Genomic DNA, 26,759 nt, shown 5'->3' with positions numbered 1-26,759 from the left:
ATCTCACAATAATCGCTTCTTGTTTTTTATAATGTAAACAATTGTCAGAAACACACTATTTAAACAGGTTTGCCATTTCATGTTTCAGCAAATTTTCAACGCATTAATTTTAGTTGAGGCAGAATATTTCTTTTGTTATAGCTTATTCCAAAGAATTCACAACAGATACTGGCAATGAATATAACATAAATTACATTTTATTGAACTTCAAGCGATCAATGGCACACTTTCTTCTACAAGTGCGCATGTGTTTTCAAACATACAAAAAACTTGAAATTTACGATACAAATGTTTAATTTTGGACAGACCTGTGATTTACCTAATTTTGTAACCCCACTCAGTCTGTAGGAACATTTATTTTATTACAGGAACCTCAATATTATCATACAATATTTACTACTGAATTTGACGCTTTACTTACTGCTGACTTTCTCTCAAACACGCTAATCGATCGACCTCGGATTGTAAAATTCACGTGCAAATCGAGTCGCCATTTTACAATTTTACATGTATAAACAAACCATATTTTACGATGTTTCAAAGATTTTCAGTTCAGATTTTTTGTAAGCAAATAAGGGATTAAAGACATATGCTGTAAAACGTCTTATGGATTTCACGGTGTGTCAACTCGTGTATCTCTAAATAAATTTGCAGCAAATGCTAGCTTTTTTGTGGAGAAAAAACAATCGGATCAACATGCAATATTCCATATACATTTATGGTACATTGTGAACGGTTATGTAAGATATAATAATTTTGTTCACTAAACAGTTTCTGACGAATTTTTTCACAAAAAACTAAATAACGCAATTTGATGAGCGAAGTACAATCTGTGACTTTAATCCATATGCGCCCGTCAACGTTTCTGCTATTAGAGAACCTTTTCTTTGGTTTTGGGGGAATTTTTTCACTAACAGATAACATTATTACACATGTACGTAAATATCGCCCCTTTTGTTGTCAGATAATTTTTATCTCGCGAGTACAACTCTTATGAGCTTTCTTCGACATTTTTTTCCATAATAGGCAGGCCTCATATATAAATGTGCCAGTTTATTGCGACTTGCAATCGAAATACACACCGGTTAGAAAGTGTCATCAGTCAACGAAATGCTACATTAGTCGTAGCGTATACATCCATGCTATATTTGCGATAAATAATGAAACATGAAGGCAAAAAATGTGCTTCATAGATGACTGTAGTTTTCTGCTGAGCTACAGAACTATAGCTTTCCGGAAATATTGCTGGGATATGCGAACCCTAGATATATGTATACAGTACATGCAAAGAATAAAATAAAATTTATATACACAGCTGTACCGTTAGAAAACATGCATTCAACTTGGATTTTGTTTGTTTGGTGTTTTTGAAAACTAATTTTGAATAATTAATCAATATTTGTTGTAAGTTTACTAGAAGAGTTTAATGTAGCAAGAAAATTATGCGATAAAATCTACATGTAACTTTCCCAAATCCATTCAAATGATTTGAATAAATCTATAGCTAAATACAAATTCTGCGACTGAATATTGTATGATATTTTTTTTCCACATTTTTATTCACTTTCGTAGTGAGCAAATGGAAATAATCTACTAAAGTCGAGGATACAATATTGATTGACTCTTCTGTTTCACGATGACGTGCATTCCAAAAGCAATACCAGTTTTATCAAACAGGTTCTTGTAAACCATCCCGTTTTCTTTACACCTAAATGCATTAACTGACTTTGAGGACAAAAGCAAGTGTGATGGTCCACGAGACTGCAACTTTTTCCCCGTGAAGAAATTGAGGGAATATGCTGTCGAGAGGGACAATAAACATACAACATGTATGGTCAAATAATTCGTAAAAACCTAATAAGTATTTTATCCATTTATTATATCCAATCCACACTTTTCAAAAGTTGTTCCCCTTTACGGGGTCAACCCAAAGGTCAAAAGGGAAAAAACCAAAATTCCCCTTCTTTATACAATCAAATATTTGGGCGTACTGTGATGAAATCGCTTTGGATTTGATTTATTCATTCAATATGTGGTGGCAACCCACATATTTAATGAGTCATTCTGGGGCAATCAAAATACATACATGTAGTACATGTTTTACCGAAAACGGAGTTTTAATGTCAACTGATATAGATACAAACATATAGATACTAACATATAGATACAAACATATGGATACAAACTTCTATACTACAAAGGCTACTGTGATAAATCTATGGGTTTTTCCCAAAAGATTACGATAAAGAGACACAACATTTGTAATGTGTGGATTGTGATCACAACTACGATTTCCACAGAATTATCCATGTAGGAAACTCACGACCAATTGTGCGAGTAAGCGCTAAGTATTAGTACATGTATGAGATACTAACTTTGGATTTTCGACAACAATAATTATTATACATGTAATATGCCACTTTCAAACGGCGCCACCGTCTAACAGTACTTTCAGTACTTTGATTTTTCATTTCCAACGATATGAGGAAAGAATGTGGGCGCTTAAGATGTAGATTCGGCAGGAATCTGGGCGCACAAGGAGAGTGAAAATTTCATCAATTAATTTTGAATATTTTTCGAATTATAACCGTTATTTGGTTTCTGTTGGATGTGGAATGAGTGGAAAAATATTTGAAATGCAAAAGGTTTTATCATAATATGGGTCTAATTATAGCAACAGGATGCAATTCATACAAAATCCTACTTATTTACAACTGTTTTAAAATGATTTTGTTGTCTCTGGGTCTTCTCTCCACAAATTTGAAACGTGTAAAGATAACATATTTAAACATTTAAAATGTCGCTTTTTAAAAAAAGATGGAGAGATGACCCAGAGATGACTAATTATGTACTTTTTCAAATTATTTTTTTAGGGATAAAAAACAAAGTCCATTGATATGACAGTGTTGTTTCAAACAGTACTTTATAGAGCATATATTGACAAGTCTCGCATGGCTCAGTGGTTTCGTCCTGGATTAGTGAATACATACTTTCAGTGTTTTGGGTTCAAATCCAACTGGTGGTCTTTTTTTTTTTTAAATTAAACTTTTTTGTCTTAAATGTTTGTTATTATAACATGATGTTGAATTATAACATACCGGTATATTTTAATTTGTTATTATTGATTTCTAGATCTGCTGTATGAACACTATAAAAAAATTCTTTTCTTATTACTAGTTTTTTAGGATATACACAATTATAACTTCATTAAAATATGTTTGCATTAACATTTCCAACTAGTTATCGGTTTACCTCTCATTGCCATATTTTGAAAGCTTTGTGAGTTTTTAATAACCAGAATAACCATGTACTTCGACTCTCAACATAATAAATTTTTGTTGAAACCTGTACATAGCCTTTCGAGGTTATAGACATTTAAATCCCAATTGATTCGTGTCGAGGATTCCTGCAAACTTACCATCTTGTGCGCTCACTTTCTTTTCACCTCTACACATGTAAGCTTATCTGTTTTTTCAGGGGGCATAAGATATGTCTTGATCGGTGACATGGGTAAGGTTATCAATAAAATAACAAAAATATTTTCTAGCGTATGTTTTGAGGAGAAAAATTAAGCCACATTCGCAAACCAAATAAATCCATCGGGATTTTAGAGCAGACCAGTGGACTTTGGCGTGACCATCGGACTTACTTTGAACGTCCTACATATATCCAGTGGCATTGACAACGTTAAAGCGTTATATGACTAGTATACTATGTTTTAACATATATGTTTAGAAGAAAATACAACACACAAATCATAGAAATATCCATTTTAATAAATCAACTATTATGTAAATCCCGAAACTGTCAATCAAGCGACAGGTGGACCCCCTGTCTTGGAGTTCTGTCCACATCCGACCGATTTCGGTGGGACTGTAGTGGTGGCCTGTTATTTGGTTTCGAAAGTGGCTTCCACACGGAGCTACGTCACGGTAGCCACATGTGAATTCTGGGTGCGATTTTGCGAGGGCCCCGATATGCTTCCTGCACATGCCCGTTATGTAAACATCCTCGAACACAAACTGGGGAACTTCCTTCGTAGCTTGGTAGAGTTTGGATATAATATCTCCGGAGATTACGTAAGCCGGTCCAGAGACGTAAACTGGGTACTCGCTTTTGCTGTATTGTTCCCAGGAAACCCGCCATTTTGAGAATGGATATCGACGCGGTTTTGAATGCTCGTATTTGCACCCTACGATTGAATTTGTTTGTGCATGGTTACTAAGAAAGTTTAAAAGTCTGGGAAGATTTAAAAACATGTCATCATCTATTTTAAGAAAGTAGCGAGCTCGGGAACAGTACGACACGATCCAACTCAACATAGCCACGGATTTCTGAGTAAGATTTTCGTAGAATTCGGGAATATCTTTAATGACCAAATCATGATGGATGCGATTCTCTTTTAGCACCAGTTCCTGTAGAAATGGCTGCTCAGACCTGCCTACGATGAACCTGACCACAACGTTTGGTCGAACTTTTGAGACGTCGCCCCAGGATCTCCTAATGACGTTTCTTTGTTCAAAGTTTGTAATGGCGCTGGGTATCATTATGAACAAAAACACATTTTCCCCATTTTCAACACAGGCAAGCGAATTATCAGGCTGGGGATGAACAACATCTGCATCGATGTAGGTCTTCATACGTCCATAATTATTTTCCATTGTCTTGTCATTTTGCCTTCTGAAAGGGGTGCAGAAAATATAAATCAACACCAGTACACACAGAATCCGGATGATATTCTTGTTACTCTTTTTCATTTTCTGGTATATATGCGGCTGTCTTTGAAATAACAAAACAGGCTGCGACTTACAAAATGAAATATGTATCGGTTGGTTATTTTAGTGCACAATACATGATTTCGACTTCCTATTTACTACACCGGGAAATTGGACATAATTAGCACTCATTTTGTGGTAAAGGGTTATTTAACAACATCCGGTAAAACATACACAATACATCAAGTGGATGAAGTGAAATACGCCCCCCAGGAAATTGATTAAAAGAAAAAAAATTGAGAATTTTAATTTTGCATATACTTTACCTTTGATGTATATGTTTCCTTATATATATATAATCCCATTTTCTATCAAAGATAAAAACTAATCACATGGACATCAATCCCATGTAAGTCTTTTAGCTTCACATCACATTTGAAAATCTTTAAGGTGACTCCCCAGTTAACACAACAACGTTTTAAAAACGTTTTTAAAAACGTAGAAATGTTACCAAAACATCTTTAAAAACGTTATTACAACGTGAATCTGTGTGGTTTTTCTTACGTTATAATATCATTTTCTTAAAACATTTCTAAGAAATGTTTACAAAACATTTTCGAAAATGTTATAGCAACGTTAATCTGTGTGGTTTTTGTTAGGTTATGATAACATTTTCTAAAAACTTTTCTAAGAAATGTTTACAAAACGTTTGAAAGAAACATTTTCTAAACATTGTTTGTTATCATTAAGGGATCATTTTCATTTCCCTCTGAAACTTCCTTTCTGCTTTTAAAACCTAAGGTTTTTAATACAATAGTTTTAAATATTAAGGACATGAGTCTAAAACATTTTCATACACAACAAAACAACATCATTTAAAATTTTCCAACTGTATAATCACAGAACTATACTTCACAAAATGAACGAAATAAATCCACAGTATAACCCATTGCCATTAGATATCAAGACTTCACAGCATCCCAATGGTCACAGTTTCACAATTGTCTGAAAAGTTTTTCACACATTTCGATTGTTATGGTTGCAACAGATGTGTTTCACTGAATTTCTTAGCCCTGAAACCAAAAAAAATCTGGTCAGTGGAATCTATACTACTATAGCTGCAATAATGTTGCCCTCTCCCGATTTTTTTTTTTTTTTTTTTTGGGGAGAGGGCTACAACTCCATAGGATCTCCGTAATGGTGCAAGTGCGGGAGTGATTCACTCCCGCAACGATTTCGTCTCAAATCGTATATAAATGACAAGAACATCTGCATTTCTTACCAGAACTCAAACATTGTAGATGTCTATGGCATAAATTAATCCAAAAATATCAGGTATAGTCCATATATCGGTTATTTTTCGTGCATGTCAACATCGCAAGTTGAATTTGTCCGCCATGTTTACTGACCTTGACCGGTTTTATTTTGGGACAGCCAATGAGAATTTAGAAGCGGATCTTGAACTGAATATAGGAATTCCCCTATTTTAAACATAATTAACGCGGTAAATATGAATTCTCCATTATATACCATTCCCTTAAATGATGTTTTAGTGATAGAACGAGGTAAGACCGATTATTTACACTGACATTCACGTTATCAAGCCAATCAAAACTCCAAGCGTAAATCTCATAAAATCACGCGAGAACTGTCATGGCTGCTAAAAAAGACGACTGGTAAACATGCTGATGTGTTTTATCTGGTTTTGATTTATATAAGGTTAGTTTGTTCAACCTGAATTAAAAAATCATTTTATCTAAAGAAGGTCAAATATAAAATCGATCTTTTCAGACCGAAGCCAGCCGCATTAAAAAATTAATTTTGCACCATTACGGAGATCCTATAGAATTGTAGCCCTCTCCAATAAACATCAGATATAAAATCAAAGTACTGAGAGTACTGAAAGACGGGGGTCTTGAAAGTTTGAATTTGTAATTGTCCTGGATTTCCTGGAATATGCTTCCAAAATTCATTAGTTTGAATTAGTTGTTACAATCTATGTTAATTCGGCTTTTTTGCAATTGTCTGATACTTTGTCTAAATTTTACTCAATCCCGGCCTTCATAATTGTAGAAAATTGACACAACGGTATACTATGTAAAATAAGACCCCAAGGAATTTTTTTAAAAATTACTACTAATCGGGAATATCAAACAACTATATCAAAGAAGATGATTTTAAGTTTTATGAAAACCCCGAAAACTTTAAAACTGCTGAATAAACAAACAAAGTGAACATTTGTATACCGATAACAAACACAAGAACCTGACGTTAGAAATATTTTTTACAACAAGATTCCAAGAGCTTTGACAATAAAAAGATTTGTCACGGTCGCCATTTTGATTTTTAAGACCGATAATCTGACACGATTTTCTTCATTTGCGATTCATGCAATATTAATAGGTAAAAATAAATCCGTTCGCCAATTACTACTTTTTTGTGTAAACTCGTGCATCACCTACACGAATTACGATACAACCGTTCCTTTCATTAAAAATCATACTCCGAAAATCATAGACATAAATATATGAGATTGTCAACTCCGCCATTAGCGTGTAAATGTTACGGAACCAACCTTACTTTGAGAACTACAAGTGCAACAGCAATCTTGTATAAGTCATTAAATTTGAACCTCATAGTGAACATGAACCTGTAAAAGTGAACATGAACCTGTAAATATTTTAAGCATGTTTGATTATGAAATATTTACAAAAACTCTTTATTTAGTTTTTAAATTACTTTTTTAAAACTTATTGACTTTTCACAAAGTAATGGTAATGCATCACTTTACTCATGTAATGGCAATGTATAATGCATTACTTCAAGAAAATTTAGTAATGGTAATGGTAATTTAATGCATTTTTTTACAACATGTAATTCACCCCAAGCCTGATTTCAACTAAGCCGGAAAACATGCACATTAGTATTTAACTTGATCTTCAATCGATAAGATTGTACATATTATATGATCTATAAGTCTTCAAAAATGTATAATCTATTATAGATTTTGCTTAATATAATGTATTGTTTGAAATTTAAATTCAGTTTAATTAATCAACTAAAGAGCCAACGAACGAGAAGGCAAATTCAGACTTGTTTTTATTTTTTTTGTGTGCAAAATTCCTTAAGAGACGAACAGCAGTCATACCGCAAGTAGACTGGAAGCCAATGAAACACCTATATAATTTGTAAAACATCTAAGTATAACCCGTCCCGATTTTAAACTCGGCTTGCGCATGAAGTTTGGTAGTATTAAGGTGAAAAATTGTCAAAATCAAATTCACAACTTTTCAAAAATGGCACATTGCGTTTGGGAACTTTAATTTCGATTCCACCATCAACCTCTTCTATTGATTAATGAGCTCGTACACAAACTTAATTGTCAACGGCGCTGTGCATTCAGTTACACGTAACTCATTCCACATTTGAACCAGAGCAAGAATATTTTGATCTATGAAACTATTTGTTTAATTTCTAAATAGAATTTTGTTTATACACAGAGGACTTAAACAGATTTAATGCGTGTTTTTATAATACATATTTACTGAAATGCATGAAAACTTTCTGCACTATTTTCTTACGCGTAGACTCAATTCATGTGTTCTACGCGTGTCTTCCGGTTTGAGACTTTGGCTGACAGTAAACCAATAGACGTGGTCACGTGACCCCGTCTAAAAATCGGAGAGGGCTACATTATTGCAGCTAATACTACTATATTGAAATAATAGACTCGAATTTTTTAGCTTTAATACCGAGAAATCGGAAGACCACTGTCTTTTGTTTTATATATTTTTAACATCATTGGTACTTGGAGATTACCAATTTGTTTTTATTTTTTTCTCAATCAGGCTTCGCTAATTAATAATCAAAGAGAATTCCTTTAAAAAAATCCGGAAATCGTCTGAATTTTTCGGATTTTACAATCTTGCGCATGCGCAATACATTCAAGCTAAATCACGGGATGCTCTTAAGTTTATGTTTCCACAATATCACATTTGCATGGATAAACTAATTCAAAGTACTGAAAGTACTGTTAGACGGTGGCGTCGTTTGAAAGTGGCAAATTACATGTAACAATGAGTGATGTATGATAATTATCGTTGTCGAAAACCGCGGCCAGTATCGCATACATGTACTAATACTTAACGCTTAGTCGCACAACTGGTCGTGAGTTTCCTATTTGTATAATTCTGTGGAAATCGTAGCTGTGATCTCAATCCACACTTTACAAATGTTGTGTCTCTTGGCCGTCATCTTTTGGGGGAAAACCCAAAGATTTATCACAGTAGCCTTTGTAGAGTAGAAGTTTGTATCTATATTTTGTATCTATATGTTTGTACCTATGTTAGTTGACAATAAAAACCCGTTTTCGGTAATACAATGTATTTTGTTTGCCCCAGAATGACTCATTAAATATGTGGGTTCAAAGCCATTTCATCACCGTACGCCTAAATATTGGATTGTTTGAAGAAGGGGAATTTCGGTTTTTTCCCTTTTGACCTTTGGGTTGACCCCGCAAAGGGGAACAACTTTTGAAAAGTGTGGATTGGACTATTGTGCTTTAAATATATTGTAGATTTCTCAAAGTAACGAGAACAAATATAGCTTCCTTATTTTTATTAACTATTCGGGCATACATATAGTATGTTTATTGTCCCTCTCGACAGCATTTCCCCTCAATTTCTTCACGGGAAAAAGTTGCAGTCTTGTGGACCATCACACTTGCTTTTGTCCTCATAGTCAGTTAATACATTTAGGTGTAAAGAAAACGGAATGGGTTAACAAGAACCTGTTTGATAAAACTGGTATTGCTTTTGGAATGCACGCCATCATGAAACAGAAGAGTCAATCAATATTTTATCTTCCACTTTAGTGAATTATTTCCATTTGCTCACAACGAAAGTAAATAAAAATTTGAAAAAAAAATCATACAATATTCAGTCGCGGCAGTTTCGTTAATCAATGTTTTAAACATTTGTTCTATTGTATTTAGCTATAGATTTATTCAAATCATTTGAATGAATTCGGGAAATTCACAAGTATATTTTATCGCTTCTCAGTACACTTTAACACGATAGATTACTTGCTACATTTAACTTTTCTGGTAAACTTACAACAAGTTTTTAAAAACACCAAAACAAACAAAATTCAAGTTGAACGCACCGTACAGCTGTGTATATAAAGAAGATGGGGGAATAAGATGGCGCAACTGCCCATTTGGTTTAGTGGAAAAATACAATTTCAAACTTAGCTTTTTTTCAATTAAATATATTTGAGATGTTATAATACAACTTTACAAAATGGTAATTTCTAACTATATTCAGTTTGAAATATTTCAAAAATACGATAAGAAAAAAATAATAAATCTTTTAAGTTTTGGTGGTATCGAACCTACAACCTAAAAAACCAAGTTCTATAAAGTTTCTTAATGTCTGGTGCTCTAACCACTAAGCCATTTCATTCACCACAAAGTGAGTTGTTTAAGTGCTATGTGAGACATTAGCCACGAATTTACGGGCTTGTATTATTTTTCTAAAACGTTCAATTGCTGAGCTACAAAATGACATTTTTGAACTATAGTGGGTCATCTCTCCACATTTTTGTTGAGTAAAATCGGTTACCACATTTAGACTGTGACAAAAAACATGGAGCTCAGACCCACTCTATGAAAGAAAAGGCATTGAAGTTATAAAAATTACACTATTTGGAGGTTTTGACACGCATATGCCAGTTTAAATCAATATATTGCGAGTATTTAAAATATTTTTAAAGGTTACAACCCGATGTAACGTTAAATATACATTGTTTTTAATTATTTTTTTTTTAAAGTATCAGATTTTAATGATATTTTAATTTTGCCGTATCTAATCATTCCTCATATGGCCTTATTCACCCACCTTCTTTGATTTTATTCTTTGCATGTACTAGACAATAGATCTAGGGTTCGCAAATCCCGGCAATATTTTCGGAAAGCTATAGTTCTGTACCTCAGCAGAATTCTACAGTCATCTATGAAGCACATTTTTTTGCCTTCATGTTTCATTATTTATCGCAAATATAGCATGGATGTATACGCAACGGCTGTAGCTTTGCATTAATGACACTTTCTAACCGGTGTGTATTTCAATTGCGAGTCGCAACAAACTGGCTTATTTATATAGGCCCGCCCATTTGTAAATGCATGTTGACAACATGATGCTAACACTTGGAAACAAATGTCGAAGAAAGATCATAATAGAGTTGTTCTCGCGAGTTAAAAATTATTTGAGAACAAACGGGGCGATGTTTACGTACATATGTAAATAATGTTACATGTATCTGTTAGTGCAAAAATGCCCCCAAAACCAAAGTAAAGATTCTCTAATACATTTAGCAGGGACGGGCGCATATGAATTAAAGTCACTATTTGTACTTCGCTCATCGAATTGCGTTATTCAGTTCATTGTGAAAAAATTCGACAGAAACTGTTTAGATAATTAGATTAAAATTATTATATCTTACATTACCGTCCACAATGTACCATAAATGTATATGGAATATCGCATGAGTTGAACCGATTCTTTTTTTTTTTTCACAAAAAAGCTAGCGTTTGCTGCAAATTAGAGATACACGAGCTGACACGCCGTGAAATCTATAAGACGTTTTACAGCATATGAAAAAAAAAATCTGAACAGGAAATCTTTGAAACATCGTAAAATGTAGTTTATATACCTGTAAAATGGCGACTCGATCGCGATTTGCACGTGAATTTTACAATCCGACGTCGATTAGCGTGTTTGAGAGAAAGTCAGCAGCAAGTAAAGCGTCAATATCAGTAGTAAATATTGTCTGATGAATATTGAGGTGCCTGTAACAAAATTAATCTTTCTACAGACTGAGTGAGGTACAAAATAAGCAACATTGTAAATCACAGGTCAGTCCAAAATTAAACACATTTGTATCGTAAAGTTTTTTGTGTGTTTGAAAACACATGCACACTTGTAGAAGAAAGTGTGCCATTGATCGGTTGAAGTTCAATAAAATGTAATTTATGTAATATTCATTGTCAGTATCTGTTGTGAATTCTTTGGAATAAGCTACAACAAAATAAATATACTGCCTCAACTAAAACTTATGCGTTGAAAATGACTGAATTTATCGATGAAGGATAATTGCTGAAATATGAAATGGCAAACCAGTTTAAATAGTGTGTTTCTGACAATAACTGTTTACATCATACATTTCATACATTATTTAAATGTATGTACAAAATAATTAGCAGCTATAATGCTTAAAATATCTGATAAGATGAAAATTAATTCTCATACTGAAATCGACACGTAGATAAAACATTGCCTGTAACACTGCATACATGTACCTAACAGAGTTATCGTTCCTTATCCGCTAGGGTCCCCGTGAGAAATACCCTTCCGGTCAGGACCGTAGCAATAGACAGTGGCTATTTATAGCCACCGTCTAAAAACGATACATGTAATACAAATACGTGTAAATTTTCATTCAAAATTTGCTATATATATTTTCTGTTCATAAAAGAAATTACGGGAAATTACTCTAACTCAGTGCGTTTAATATGAAAAATTCCAAGATTTCTGAATGTCAACATGGTGTGCAAATTTGATGTATCTATTTCGTAAATGCCCGACATAATATGCAATGCCAACCCGTGCACGCAAGGGTCTAAGTCTAGTTGAATCATTAAAATTGTTTCTCCTGTGACGCATTTTAATAGCAAGTTCAATCAACAATTGCATGTAGTTTATATAAAAATACATATATAATGCTGGGAAATAAATTTCAAATACCTATATGCTCGATACTCCTGTCCATGAAAGTCATATATTCGGCTAACATCAACACAATGAAACTAAACTTCTCACTCTGGAATGGTACACTGTAGTCAAGCTCTGGGAGCAGCCCCTAGTAAATGGTAAAATATAATAACTGTATTTGAAAGTTGAAAACAACATGGTATTGGAATTACCACAAATGAGTTGCATATTGCTAGCGTATGTAAACATGTATTGCCAAATAAATAACACAAGCAAGGTACAGCTATGATATTGCTTAGTGCAAAGCAGTTAAATGTACATGTGCACACTACCAAATTTATTATTCTGCATTGAATGATAAAAAATACTTACATTTACCGAAAATATCCCCCATTCTAAATCCTTGCTCTTTGTAAATGGCGTGGGTTTTTCAAAAATTCTGATCCACTTAATAGATAACAAATAGCGCGGAAACTGTATAACTGGGGTCGGCTGCTTTCACCCTGGCCATGGCATCTTGCTGTGACATTCAATTAACTCGCAATAAACAAATTGAAAGGGAAAATCCAAATGCCCTGCACTTTAAGTATTTTCATATATTTTCCACAGTTAGATGCATGCTCTGTCTTTATAATATTTAAATTTTACAAAACACAACAAACGGTATAAATATGAAAATCAATTAATCTTGTTTTTTTAATAATGATATTTAATATACAGTGTTCTAAAATGTAATTATTGCTTAACATGTTTTGTCCGTAGCATGGCATAACTGAGGTATGCTAATCTTTAGCATTTAAAAGAGAAAAAACAATTCGATTATTTAGACGTTTTAAAAACGTTCTGCAAACATTGCCGGGTAATGTTTTTATTATGCTGTCTTATAACATTTCATTCTCTATGATAAGCAGTTTTCTGACGATAAAGAAATATACATTTGAAATACCAATTCAATGAAAGCAATTTTAGTCAGGCATTTCTAGTTGACCGTGTTATAAAAATCACAAATAAAACATTTTTATAACATATTTTAGAAATGTTTTTATGCTAAATAACCATAACATTTTTCATCATGTTTTTACAACGTTGTCAAAACTAAACGGAAATGTTTTTAAAATGTTGTATTAATAATGTTTTCTTTCTACATCCTTACAACAAAAATAAAAATGATTTTTAAACGTTCTAAAAATGTTTTTATGGAAACGTTCTTGGAAATCAACCATACAACCAGAATAAAATGTTATGAAAACGTTTTGTGATCACTACACCTTGAAATAGTTTCTCAAATCAGCAAAAGTAATTCCTTGATCATAATAGAAAGCATGATGAATAAGATATATATATTAATCAAATAGGCCAAAAAAACGGCAATTTTGGATGAAAAATTATCTTTTTAAAGTGGCACGTTGACTCAAAATAGATGTTTTACTTTTTGATTCTGACAACGAAAATAAAAAGAGCTACTCAAAATTGCATGTACCGAAGGTTTCACGCGTCATAAGTCATCACCTATCAATTTACAAGTCAATCAAGCTCATCCGGAAATTGAACATGTAAGCAAACTGAGTTGTTTTGGACATTGGTTAAGTGTCACGTGATTGCGATCTCTGTCTAAAAATAGTACAGTGGGATTGACACACTGAAAAAAGAATTTGAATTTGAATTTGAAGCTATTCGATGTCTGATGTAAGAAATACGCATTAATAGAGAATACATCTTAATGAATATATAGTTCTTGAAGACATCATGTTTCAATGAGAGGCTTCTGGCTTATGATGTATGCTACGCTGCAGTATTTACTTTCCCCTGCGCTTGCGTGTTTATGAAGCGGAAGGAAGACTCAATATTTTGGTGTTGGCCCAACGCTTAATTCTATTTTATCTTTATAATTTGATTTATTTACTTAATTTTGAACACCGTAATTTTTCAAAAGTTCATCTTTTCATATGATATATAAAATATATGGAAATTGTGTTAAAATTCGATATTTGCTTAATCACGGGTTCAGTCAATATGACCAAGAGCCCCAAGCGGACTTGAACTCATGATCTGCGATAATCATTCACAAACCGCAGATTTTTAACCACTGAGCTATGACAATATACAGCTAATCCGATTGATTCAAAATTTAACAAAACATCAAAATCACGGGGAATAAATATCCGCGTAAAATTGCCATCTTGTGACGTATTGTCTTAAAAAGTATAAGTTAGTGAAGTACCTTAAAAATACTGTAGATTCGTAATTAATCGCAAGGAATGAATATCCGCGTAAAAATCGCGAGAAGCAGACATTGCAGATTTTGAAGATCTTGCCTTTATTTTTTGACGGATGTAAACTAAATATAATTATGATATAAATTTGGGGTTTGCGATTTTATACTAAGTATTCTCGCAATTGATGCAAAACGGTTGAATAACGGAGCTATGTTCTTGCGTAAAATAAGGAATCTACAGTATTTTCAGCTCAATAAGGTACAATTTGTCCATCAGCTAGTCAATATATTTATCGAAATCTATAAATGAGAGGAGAAAAGTATGGTGGCATATCTCTGCCCCCTGTGTTCAAGTTATTTTTCCATCAAATAAGTCGACATGCAAGATAAGTTAGTATGTTGACATGCAAGATAATTATGTCAAAATGCAACATAACTATGTTGACATGCAAAAAAATTGCAATCAGATAGGAATAATACAAATTCTCAAAAATTCTCAAATATCGCCCACTTGTGACATCCAAGATGCTAACTGCTACCTTTTTATGTCGACATGCACTTTATTTATGTTAACATGCAACTTATTTATGTCAACATGCAACTTATTTATGTCAACATGCAACTTATTTATGTCGACATGCAACTTACTTATGTTGACATGCGAGATGAATATGTTGACATGCAACTTAGTTACGTTAACATGCGAGATAAATATGTTGACATGCAACTTATTAGTTGTATGTCAACATAACTTAGTCGCATGTCGACATAAATATGTTGCATGTCAACATATTTATCTTGCATGTTAACATAACTAAGTTGCATATCGACATAAATAAGTTGCATGTCGACATAAAGAAGTTGCATGTTAACTTAACTAAGTTGCATGTCGACAGAAATAAGTTGCATGTCGACATAAAGAAGTTGCATGTTAACATAAATAAGTTGCATGTTGACATCAATAGGTATCGTATCTAGCATCTTGAATGTCACATGTTGGCGATATTTGAGATTTTTTATAACTCTTATTTGATTGCAGTTTTCTTGAATGTCAACATAGTTATGTTGCATGTTGACATAACTATCTTGCATGTCAACATATTTATCTTGCATGTCCACATAATTAATAGAAAAATAACTTGCACACAAGGGGCAGAGATATGCCACCATAGAAAAGTGTACCTCAATGCGCTCAAATACAACTTTTAAAAAATGAATAAATGAAAAAAAAATTGTCTGCCCCATTGTAAACTGATGTTCTTTACCTTGTGTAACCTCGGTAAACCTTTTTATAATATTCTGTTATTTCGTAATAATACGGCATTTCCTTTCATGTCCCAATCACTTTCGGTTTTTATCCAACCCAAAGCCTTTATAGGCATGCGCAAACAGATGTAAGTTCTTTTTCCGCTGTATCTCTGAATCAAAAATGATTCATCGGCATCCATCACATAAAACATGTTGAGAAAATTTAACTCGGCGGAAAACAAGGAGTCTCTATGCTTGAAACTCATGAGTAAATCATTTTGCTATTAATATCCTCTTCGTCTTCTGATTGGCCTATCAACACCTTAGCTTATAATCGAATCAACCAAAACGGTGCATTGCAGAAGATAAGATTGAGTGGTGATTTTTATTAATGAAAAGTGCAATGAACCGTTTTGGAGAAAGCTGAGATGTTGAAGGACCGATCAGAAGACGAAGAGGATCGCAAAATAATTTTACTGACGAGTTTCAAGGTGAAGCAAAACTTCCAGCTGATGTGACGGTTTTGAATAATCGAAGATTGCGGCGATGTGCACCTTCTGTAGTATTAGGTACAATGTATATATATTTTTATTATGAGAAAAGGTGCTTGTGATTTGTCAGTGTAACAGCTGATTTGGTGGCAAATGTAGAACCATTTTCACAAGACCTTGGACTTTCAGTAGGACGTAGCCAGGCACGTAGCATCAGGGGGGGCCAGGGGCCCCCCCCCCCCCACTTTTTCTCGCAGCAACAAATTTTTAAAAATTTACATATATAAAATTGAATTATCATGGAGTTGCCCCCCCCCCACTATTTTGGGAGTAAGTAAAAAATGGATAAGAAAATAAGGAAATGAGGAGTGAAATTGAAGTTAAATGCTATTCCAGCCCCCCCCCCCCCCCCCCCCCCCCCCCCCCCCCCCCCCACGGATTAGGATTTTGAAGATTTTGGGAAACTTTAAATTTCCCTTCCTATGCAGATCACGGAGGGAGTGAATTAGTAACAGCAAGAACAGCTGATTTGTAAAACCGGTTTAAACTGGTTATCACAGAGACTATTGAGATGAGATCGACGAGCATGAAAATATAATACATGAAAAATAACTATTGAAATGTTGCTTTCAACAATAAAGTCAACTGTTTTGTTGAATAATTATAAAACATGGTGTTTTGACAACTTTTATGACATACATTTTTTAACCGGTAACATAGAAATCACTGTTTGAGAACTACTTATGTAAATTACTTGTAAATTCATACGCAGTGAATAGGTGTTGCATTTAGAGGCATTTAAACATCACGGAATTTAATGGAAAAACACAGTAGATTGTAAATATAAAACTTTAGCATGCAGACCAATCAGCAGGTAATCAGCATCAACTGGTGTTTGAGGTATGGCAAATACAAACTGAACATAAATCTAAAGATACAAAAGTTAGAAATATTACAAATGACTTTCTGATTTTTGCTGCGATATATTCTTTTTTGAAAAGTCACAGATTATGCTCAAGCATTTCTTAATGATATAAGCACTATAAGAATTGGGGCTTCCAGAACTCAGCACATACTATGGCGGGAATATGACGTACAGTTACGTCTCCGGCGAGTCATAAATTCTTCACCTATCACTGATGCAGAGCTTTGGTTATTTTATATGAGTCAAACTTCTCACCAAAAATTTTTCAAACTATTGGGGTGCGTAACTGTGTAAGGAATAATAAATCATTCTTTGAGTATTATGGTGTGATAATTTTGGTCGGGGTATGATCAAATCCAAAGAGACCGAAGGGCTTAATGATGGATTTGATCACTCACCGACCATATTTACAACCTCATAATTACATACATACGTACTTATATTTATATAATTTTCAGCAATCGTATGTTATAATGCTTTTTTCATTTCGCAGAATTTTGCCAAACCCCGTGTTTGTGCATGCGATCTTGACGTTCTATTTGTAAAAGAGAGAGTGGTACTGCTATTGGTTTTCATTAGTCCCAGCTTACCTGTTTTCTCCGGGGGTACAATGATGCGTCTTGTACAGTGAAATGGGGAAAGTCAACCATAAAATGACAAACTTATGTTCAAAGGTGGAGTGTCCCTCTGATAAGAGAGATAACTTCTGTAGAAAATAACACCACTTTGTTTCTGTAAACTCACAATTATTGAGGCATGTAACAACAAGGGAGGTGGTGCTGGGTCCCAATTTATGTTGGAAGGCGATACACTTATTTAAATTCAAATATAGAGAAAGAAAATTTGAACGGAACGAATTGAACCCCAGGGCTCTTTTAAAGCAGGGGGCAAAAAAGTAGAGAAAACTTTTCAAAATATTACAAGAAATGTATCATAATGATGAAGTATTTATGAGGCAATATATACATGACTATTCCTCGCCCTCCTTCCCCCCCCCCCCCCCCCGATGTATTAATTTTTTTTAATATAACTAAATTTTATGTACTTGTTCAGTACATGTACAGTACATGTTTGATGTTTAAGGCCAGAGAATATTTTGATGGAATATTTTTTATTTCTCTATCTAAAGCTTGTTCACAGAGCTGAATGAATTATAATTGGGAAAAATGTGACCAAGACAATTACAAATTCTTGAGTTATCATCGTTTAAAGCTTATAGCATTTCAAATGTTCAAAATTGAAGAAGGCTTTTCTATTATGTGGGAGCAGATATGAGAACAAATTAAAAAATAAAAACACCTAATATCTCATTTGATTCAAGACAATATATCCCTATACTGATATCATACCAATTACTGGAAGATTATTCTCTTGATTACCTTTTTGTTTTACATAACAAAATGCTCTGGTTTACATTTTTAGGATTTCTTAAATATATATCCATTTACTATTATCTTCTCCAAATTTAAAAACAGAAAACCTTTTCCGAAAATTTAGAAACTGTGTCAATTTATCATGCACTGTATGTAAAACATGTATGTAAAACCTTCAATAGTCTATGATAAAGAAAGATAACTCTTGCTGATTAAAGCAATTTTTGTTGCAAACCTATACAACAAAGTGCTATTCTGAACTAAAATGCAGCGCTTCAATATGTTTTGTAATATGAATTGAAAATGTATATAACTATATATTATTTTCATATACATTTTAGATTTTTAATTTTATGCGGCGATGGTAAAATTTTGCTTTTCACTATGTCTAGTTTTCTTCAAAGCATGATTTGACATATTATCAATTTTTTGAAAAATCTAGCAGCGCTTCATCACTTAAACTTTGTTTCATATGAATCGATTGATATTGACTTTGATGAAAATCAATATGAAATTTTTTTAAAAATATATGGCAAAATTAATAGCAGAGGGATATTACAACTTTAACATATACAATTATATTTTGAAGAAAATATCACACAAATCACAAAAATATCCATTTTAATAAATCAACTATTATGTAAATCCCGAAACTGTCAATCAAGCGACAGGTGGACCACCTGTCTCGTAGTTCTGTCCACATCCGACTGATTTCGGTGGGACTGTAGTGGTGGCCAGTTATTCTGTACATAAAGTGGCTTCCACACGGAGCAACGTCACGGTAGCCACAGGTGAATTCTGGGTGCGATTTTGCGACAGCCCCGATATGCCTCCTGCACATGCCTGTTATGTAAACATCTTCGAACAAAAACTGGGGAACTTCCTTCGTAGCTTGGTAAAGTTTGAATAAGATATCTCCAGAGATTACGTAAGCCGGTCCAGACACGTAAACTGGGTATTCTGATTCGCTGTACTGTTCTAAAGACACATACCATTTTAAGAATGGATATCGACGCGGTTTCGAATGTTCAAACCTGCACCCTATGATCGAATTTGTTTGCGCTTGCTCACTAAGAAAGTTTAAAAGTCTGGAAAGATTTAAAAACATGTCATCGTCTATTTTAAGGAAATAGCGAGCTCGGGAACAATACGAAATGATCCATCGCAGCATGGCGACAGATTTCTGTGTCAGATTTTCGTAGATCTCAGGTATTTCCTCCATGATCACATCATGATGGATGCGATTCTCTGTTTGCACCAGTTCCTTTATGGACGATTCAACAGCTCTCCCTACGAGGAATCTAACCACAACGTGTGGTCGAACTTTTGTGACGTTCCCCCATGTTTTCCTAATGACGTTTCTCTGTTCAAAGTTTGTAACGGCGCTAGGTATCACTATAAGCAAAAACACGTTTTCTCCATTTTCATCACAAGTTAACGGCGGACCTGAAGAGGGCTGAAAAACGCCTGCATCGATATAAGCCTTCATTCGTCTATAATTATTTTCAACAGTCTTGTCATTTTGCCCTCTAAATGGGGTACAGATAATGTAAACCAAAATCAACACACCGAGAATCCGGGCGATTCTCATCTTAAAACTTTTCTTCATCTAGTCTGTTTACATCTCTCTATACCTGCAATTAAACAAACCTTTCAAAAATCAATAAGTTTTCATATTGCCGGATATGGTTGTAATATGTTCAGTTGAACACATGTTTAAAACATTCAGTGCATCATTAATTTTTGTCGGAAACCAATTTGAACATTTTCTATGAATTAATACAAACTGAATGCTATGGTTTATAAACTTCTTATAGTCATATTTTACTGACAGATGTTATCCGAAGGCCCAGATTGGGACAAAAATTACATTTAAAACAACATCATCTCTAGGACCCCCCCCCCCCTCCCTTTCCGGGCCAGCGCCTGTATGTTATAATTTTAATAAACAGTACACCAACATTATTCATCTGGATAAAAAAAGTAACGAGTTTATTTAATCTAAGCTACTTTATGGGTGCTTGATGGTCGTGGCCATTTTTAGACCGTCTTAATCTTCTTCAGATGAAGAGCTCAATGTAAGAATATAGGAAAATTTAATGAATTTAAAAAGTACAAATTATGGATTTTTTTCTTTCCTAACTAACAGTTTATAGCTCAAGAAATGATATCTTAATATATTAGGTCGATCTGAAGGTTAATTAGTTGAACACCCAGCAGCCTCCTTAATTAAATTTCCGTTCAGAATTAACATATTATAATCACATTTTTAAATCATTACAGTCCATTTTGATTTAACATTCACTTGATTTATACTTCTAAAAGAACCGCATGTCCGAGGTTTTATAGGGATTACCTCACATCCGATGTAGAGGCGAAGTACGCATGCGTTGTCATCATTTTCCAATACAGCATCTCTGATTTTATCATCCATGACTTTATGAGGAAAAAAAGGGAAAAGCTGTTACTCCTTAACTTAAAATTGGGAAAAACACACGTTCACCACGAGGACATATTATAATTAATATCAATGTCGCGACAGCGAAAAATCTATATACCAAAAGTGACATTTTTTTTATCTCCTTTTATGCAATTTTTACTTTCATATCTTCACTTGGCCAATTATGAATTAATTAACTTGTCTTTTGACTAATTTTCCTTTACAATAGTACACTACAATTAATCATATTTACAAAAACATTTATTTTTCAGACAGATTACAGCATATTGCATGTATTTATGCATATATTTTTCAATGCTTTATAACAAATAGTTTCTTTCTCATAATTCGTTGGGTAAACAACGGTGATAATAAGTCTAGTATATAAGCATACATGTACATGTAAACCATTGACTTTAATGAAGAATAGCTCACATCTCAACAGATGGTAAAATGCGTTGTATTAGGGATAATCATGGACGCCTATGTAATACATTTGAGGTTTTTTCCTGCCTCTGCCGGAAAGGCCCGAGAAGTTGCGATTGGTTTTTATGTTGAACTTTGAATCCTTTCTTCGGCTCAGTATTCGTATTGGGGCCATTATTTAAACAATTTAGAATCCACACTATCTGAGGATTATCTGCCTTATTCAACCTACAAATCCTAGCGTTGAAATTCTCCGGGAGAAGATTTTAATACTTTTTATATAACTATGATTCTATGTTGACGTACTCTGATACTTTTTGGGGGCCCCAGTATTGTTTTTTTTTACAATAAATAAAAGCTTCGTTGTAAAATTTTCCGTAATAAATCATCTTTCAAAATAATTAAAATTTTGGTTAATTTAAGTCACTTGTGTGAGGCCACATTTCACAGAACGCCTAACATCCGTGTTTTGCACTATGGTCATTAATGAAGTCAGGTAAGTCAGGTAAGTCAGGTAAGCCATGCCTGACATTTGATTTATTTCGTCGCTAGAGAACAATCATTGAGGAAAACAATAAAAATTCACGAATTCAGCAAAAAAAAAAATGAATTGAAGTTCTATGAAAACACACGAAAATAAAATCTTACCATTTAATCCAAAATATAATTTACATTTGCTTAGGTATTACTGAGAATCCATGATGTTTCTTTGACAGGAAACGTATGAACAGGTTTTGTATTTATAAATCAGTTTTTAATATTAAGCGTTAAATATTATTTTTCCATACCTAGAATGAAGTATTCCTTTCCAATCAAAGACCCTGCTACGATGATGACTGTAAGAGAGTAATTCGTATTTTTATATATAAGTGTTGGTAAGTTCTATCAGTGTAAGCATTATCACGATGAAGAAGAGCAAATGCATGAAAAGACGGGCAAAGGCAATATAAGATCCCATTGATCTATACACTTATGACATTTTCACATTTAGAATTTTTCTTCATAATTGCGCACGTACATGTAAAGCAAACATGAAAATGCTCATATACGAGGTAAAATTGTTGCTCAAAATGTATCTAAAACAGTTACAGCTTTTGGTTCTCTTTTAAAACACACCTTGAACGAGCGTTGGTCACGGGGTATTAGTATATTGGTAAACAGATAAAAAATTGTTTGTGTGATTTAAGAACAACTGGAAGGTATATCTGCCATTTATCTCCTTACAAATGCTCTTTATAAAGATATTAATGGCAAACTCCTGCTATTTAAGTTTCAAAGCAACTTGGTGCTTAGTCAAAGTGCTACTGATATTAAGTCAAATTAATTTAGAGTTCTGAAAGCCTTGCAACTTTATGATATGTATATATTCACTTGGTTTTTTTTAAACAAGAAGGACATTTTAACTACTAATATTTGATTTTACACATTAAATTAAATTTACATAGTTATTGTTTCTCAATTACAACACTCAGCATTCACTGAGTTTAGAACCAGAGTTGAGCAAACTTAATGGCAACAATTACATGTGCATATGAAACTCGATCAGTTGTTTGAAAGAAGAATCATTTCCAAGAAAATATTATAGTAGATTTGCCTCTGTGTGTTGTATAGTATGGATTTGTTATGATAATATCGGTTATTCTAAGATGAAAATGTGCACATCCTATGACACATACCATATTTTTCTATTTGAACAATTGTGTCATCGCAAATTGCACAAACGGTCACATTCATTTATATAAAATCAAATACAATTATTAGTACTATTGTATTGTGTGTATTTGAATAAAAGTGACTTTCCCATGTTTGGTCTCCGCTACAATTGAGCCCTGTGTTGAATTGAGTATCAATTTATCACTAGCTGTTGTTGTTGTTGTGAGAATCGTAAGAAATAGTTATAGTGAGAAGAAAGGATCCCGTTATCTTTGATGTTGGACAGCTTGAATGATCGTCTGATATAAATGCAGTCCCTTATTCGGGACTATGTAAAACTCTTGTTTTCATTCATTTCGGTGTAACAGCATACACGTACTAGTATTTCAAGAGTGATGATACATCCGCTTGTATTACAGTAAAATGTTGATTTTTTTTTCTGATCTTGTACATGCACTCATAAGAACCTCAACATGCAATGCCAAACAAGCTCGCTAGCCGCTTTCCAGTACTTTCAGTGCTTTGATTTTTTTCAGTAATAAATGATAATTCACAGCTCAAAGTGTAATACATGAAACTCGTGTTTGATCTGAAGGGTATTTTAATGATACAAATGCAGTCTCTTCCAGCTGTAAGAGCGCCAAGCTCCTGTTAGCTGATAAACAATAGACTACTGTTCATACCTTAATCCCTGGCACATAGGATCGTTTTTCAAAGTGAGGGGGGGGGACAAAGTCAACCAAAAAATCTTGACAACCTATGAAAATACATGCTGCTTTCCAAAATCCTAAAAATCCGAAAGGGGCAGGTTTACATATATCTTTAATATCACTGCTTATTCCTTATTTTTTTAATAAAAGTTGGGAGGGGAGCAACTCCATGTATATTCATTTGTTTATACTTAACTTTTTTTTAATTATTGCCAAAAAAGCGGGGAGGGGGCATCTCCCCCCGTCAATACTACAATCTTGAGCTGCATTTTACAACGGAACTTACGACTTAAGAGTAAATTAATGAATGCTTATTCATCAAAAACTTATTAATGTTTGAATTTAATGGCTATAAAATATAATTACAGAAATCAAAATCAGCGGAAAAATAATGGTTTTATATAAATTTTGTAAATCCAAGAGAATTCCATGAGGTAAAACGCAGTCCTGAATCCTATAAAATTTGGATAACACTAACACTGGGATTGGGGGAGGGGTCCTGTATTTGGCATGGATAAAAATCAGATTGATAGACAGGGTTTAGAGACTACAGCACATATAAATGTAAGCTCTTAACTCGCCCCCTATACCGAGTCTTAGGAATAATATTGACCAAATCATTAAGCCTTCGTCTAATTTATCTTTCTGTGTTATAACGATATTTACAGAGAAATTGCTTCTTTCAACTTGTTTTTTTTTATGAATATGGATTACTATTAATGAAAATGGACGTGTTTTATTACATTACAAAGTAATTCATTTTGACGTATGAACATATTAAACCCTTTCGCTGCGAGGAGTACAGCGTTAGCGTAATTTATTTAGCCTTCTTAACATATTTTCCCTAAAAAAAAAAAACGTGGCTGCATAATGTATTAGTCTTAAATTTTATTCCTAGAAAAAAAAAATTCATAATGCATAATTAAGGATGTCGTGTATTTCAGCCATAATTAATCGAATTTCGGAATATAGATGCACTCTCCCCGTCGTGATCTTCGTCAAGATAAAAACTTAATATTAACCGACCTCATGATAAACAGCTATAGCAAGGAGAAAATATTGCTATCATTTCTTTTCATCGAAGTATTAAAGATGATTTCTGTCAAATAATGTCCTGTAAAGGCTTGCTAAAGTCGTGTGCGTTTAATGAGAATCAAGATCTTTTTAAGAAAATTAATTACGAGAATCACGAATGTCATGTTTTGAGTACAGCAGGGGCAAGGGAAGGGGGGCAATGCACCTTAAGCTATTTGTCCTCTAGCGCCTCTCTCTCTCTCTCTCTCTCCCTCTCTCTCTCTCTCTCTCTCTCTCACACACACACACACACACACACACTAAAATACACATATATACATGCACTATTTTTTTACATGTGCAGTATGGAGAAGCGTCATGCGGAAACGTATGTACATGTGTATATATATATATTTATGGAAGGTTGTTGATAATAAGTATAGTTTCTTCACAATTAGGGATTTAATGCTCGTCTAATTAAGAATCATTGTCTCAAAAAGTATTCAATAAACATTGCATAAACGGACCAATTCTCATGAAAATATCTGTGCGTCATCACTTCAGTATGTCGATGTAAGCAAAAAACGAGAAATATGTCACTACCTTGATCATGCGAATTCCGTATTAATAGTAGTTATGTACATGTATATACCTTTTAATTAATTAATCGACTCACAAGATTAGAAGAGGAAGAAGAAAAATTAGTTACCTCTTCATTGAAAAACGTCCATTGTCTCCTGGCGTCAATACTTCGAACAATAATAAAATTTTACCTGTGCTAAACTGCTTCATACCTAACCTTTTGCCTTTGCCAGGAAGACTTGACAGTTGTTGTAAGAATGTTCAAGAACGACCGTCATCGCACTACAACACGTGTAGACGGGACTGTTCGTGATCGTAAAAATTTTAATTGGACAGAATATATACATGGATATGTTAATGAATGTCGCTGGCTTCGGAAAGAATGCACATAAAGGGCTACTTGCATGTTTTGAGAATGTCAACTTGGTCCGTCGTTTTGCAGCCATTTTGAGACACAAGGCACTTGCACAGAACCAAAAAAAAAACCCGGATTTTTAACAATTCACGAGATTGATTTGTTAATTTTTATACGTAATTTTTTAACAAATTTTCTGTTCGCCAAGTTTGCTTCTACAACTTTTCAGTATTGAACAAGAAAAAAACACCCCCCTTCCACCACCACCCACAACATATTCGGCTATAAATGGAGGTCTGAAAACCAAGAGAAAGGCGTATTATATGCTTTGTATTATGCATGGATCTAAAAAAGTGGGGGGAGGGGGTGTCTCATAGTAAAATTAATTGCCGAAAATAAGTCCTGAATCCCCCATCGCAAACGAAATTATCCCTCGCCCACGCCCCATCCCCGCCATCCGCGCCGTGGAAAATGTTGTTTCTGAATTGCGCATGTATATAATTTATTAAACAAATGCGAAGTTGACTAAAGTATATCCCAAGTTATTGCTTCCATCACTTTTTGATGATTTTTAATAAAAATACACATAGCTGTGAAAGAAGTACAGTTGAAATCAATGAAATGGAAAATATCCAAGATATCCTCAGTGACAAATTATCACTTTTTACTCATAAAATTTCACAGGAACGAATACATTTCTTACGAAGATTTATAATGGGAAATGTTTACATCTTTTCTCCATTCGGAAGTACTCGGGACAACTCGCGCAATTTTTCAACGTTATCATCCGGGGTTATTAATGGCTGATACATTGCAAAATCCCCGTAGATTTTCTATTTTGGA

General features: G+C 33.7%; 2 protein-coding genes and 1 long non-coding RNA gene across 4 annotated transcripts; all 3 read right to left on the bottom strand.

Annotated features, from left to right (window-relative positions):
• Nucleotides 1-3,755: 3,755 nt before the first annotated feature.
• On the bottom strand, nt 3,756-4,851 carry LOC128163878 (beta-1,3-galactosyltransferase 1-like). The gene has a single exon (XM_052827554.1). The coding sequence runs from the start codon at nt 4,755-4,757 to the stop codon at nt 3,756-3,758; it is 1,002 nt and encodes a 333-aa protein (XP_052683514.1). The 5' UTR covers nt 4,758-4,851.
• Nucleotides 4,852-5,626: 775 nt separating this feature from the next.
• LOC128162111 (uncharacterized) lies at nt 5,627-12,978 on the bottom strand. Its single transcript, XR_008240618.1, has 3 exons — nt 12,857-12,978; nt 12,518-12,632; nt 5,627-5,788 (listed from the first exon to the last, which is right to left on the bottom strand). It is a non-coding gene; the product is annotated as an uncharacterized LOC128162111 (long non-coding RNA).
• Nucleotides 12,979-18,580: 5,602 nt separating this feature from the next.
• LOC128163585 (beta-1,3-galactosyltransferase 1-like) lies at nt 18,581-25,927 on the bottom strand. Of its 2 annotated transcripts, XM_052827213.1 has the most exons (4): nt 25,689-25,926; nt 22,391-22,438; nt 21,093-21,172; nt 18,581-20,370 (listed from the first exon to the last, which is right to left on the bottom strand). In XM_052827213.1, the coding sequence occupies exon 4, from the start codon at nt 20,343-20,345 to the stop codon at nt 19,341-19,343; it is 1,005 nt and encodes a 334-aa protein (XP_052683173.1). In that variant the 5' UTR covers nt 20,346-20,370; nt 21,093-21,172; nt 22,391-22,438; nt 25,689-25,926; the 3' UTR covers nt 18,581-19,340. The 2 variants fall into 2 exon arrangements, with proteins under 2 accessions (XP_052683173.1, XP_052683174.1); XM_052827214.1 differs by lacking the exon at nt 21,093-21,172 and having other exon boundaries at nt 25,689-25,927.
• Nucleotides 25,928-26,759: the final 832 nt, after the last annotated feature.

The sequence above is a fragment of the Crassostrea angulata genome, chromosome 9, assembly GCF_025612915.1.
Source record: "Crassostrea angulata isolate pt1a10 chromosome 9, ASM2561291v2, whole genome shotgun sequence".
In the NCBI taxonomy this organism is placed as follows: domain Eukaryota; kingdom Metazoa; phylum Mollusca; class Bivalvia; order Ostreida; family Ostreidae; genus Magallana; species Magallana angulata.
The sequence above is the reverse complement of the archived record's forward strand: the minus strand, read 5'-3'. Positions and strand labels throughout refer to the sequence as shown.

Excerpts from the sequence above, each read along its gene's own strand:
- LOC128163878 (XM_052827554.1), bottom strand. The coding sequence starts at position 4,757 with ATGAAAAAGAGTAACAAGAATATCATCCGGATTCTGTGTGTACTGGTG.
- LOC128163585 (XM_052827214.1), bottom strand. The coding sequence starts at position 20,345 with ATGAAGAAAAGTTTTAAGATGAGAATCGCCCGGATTCTCGGTGTGTTG.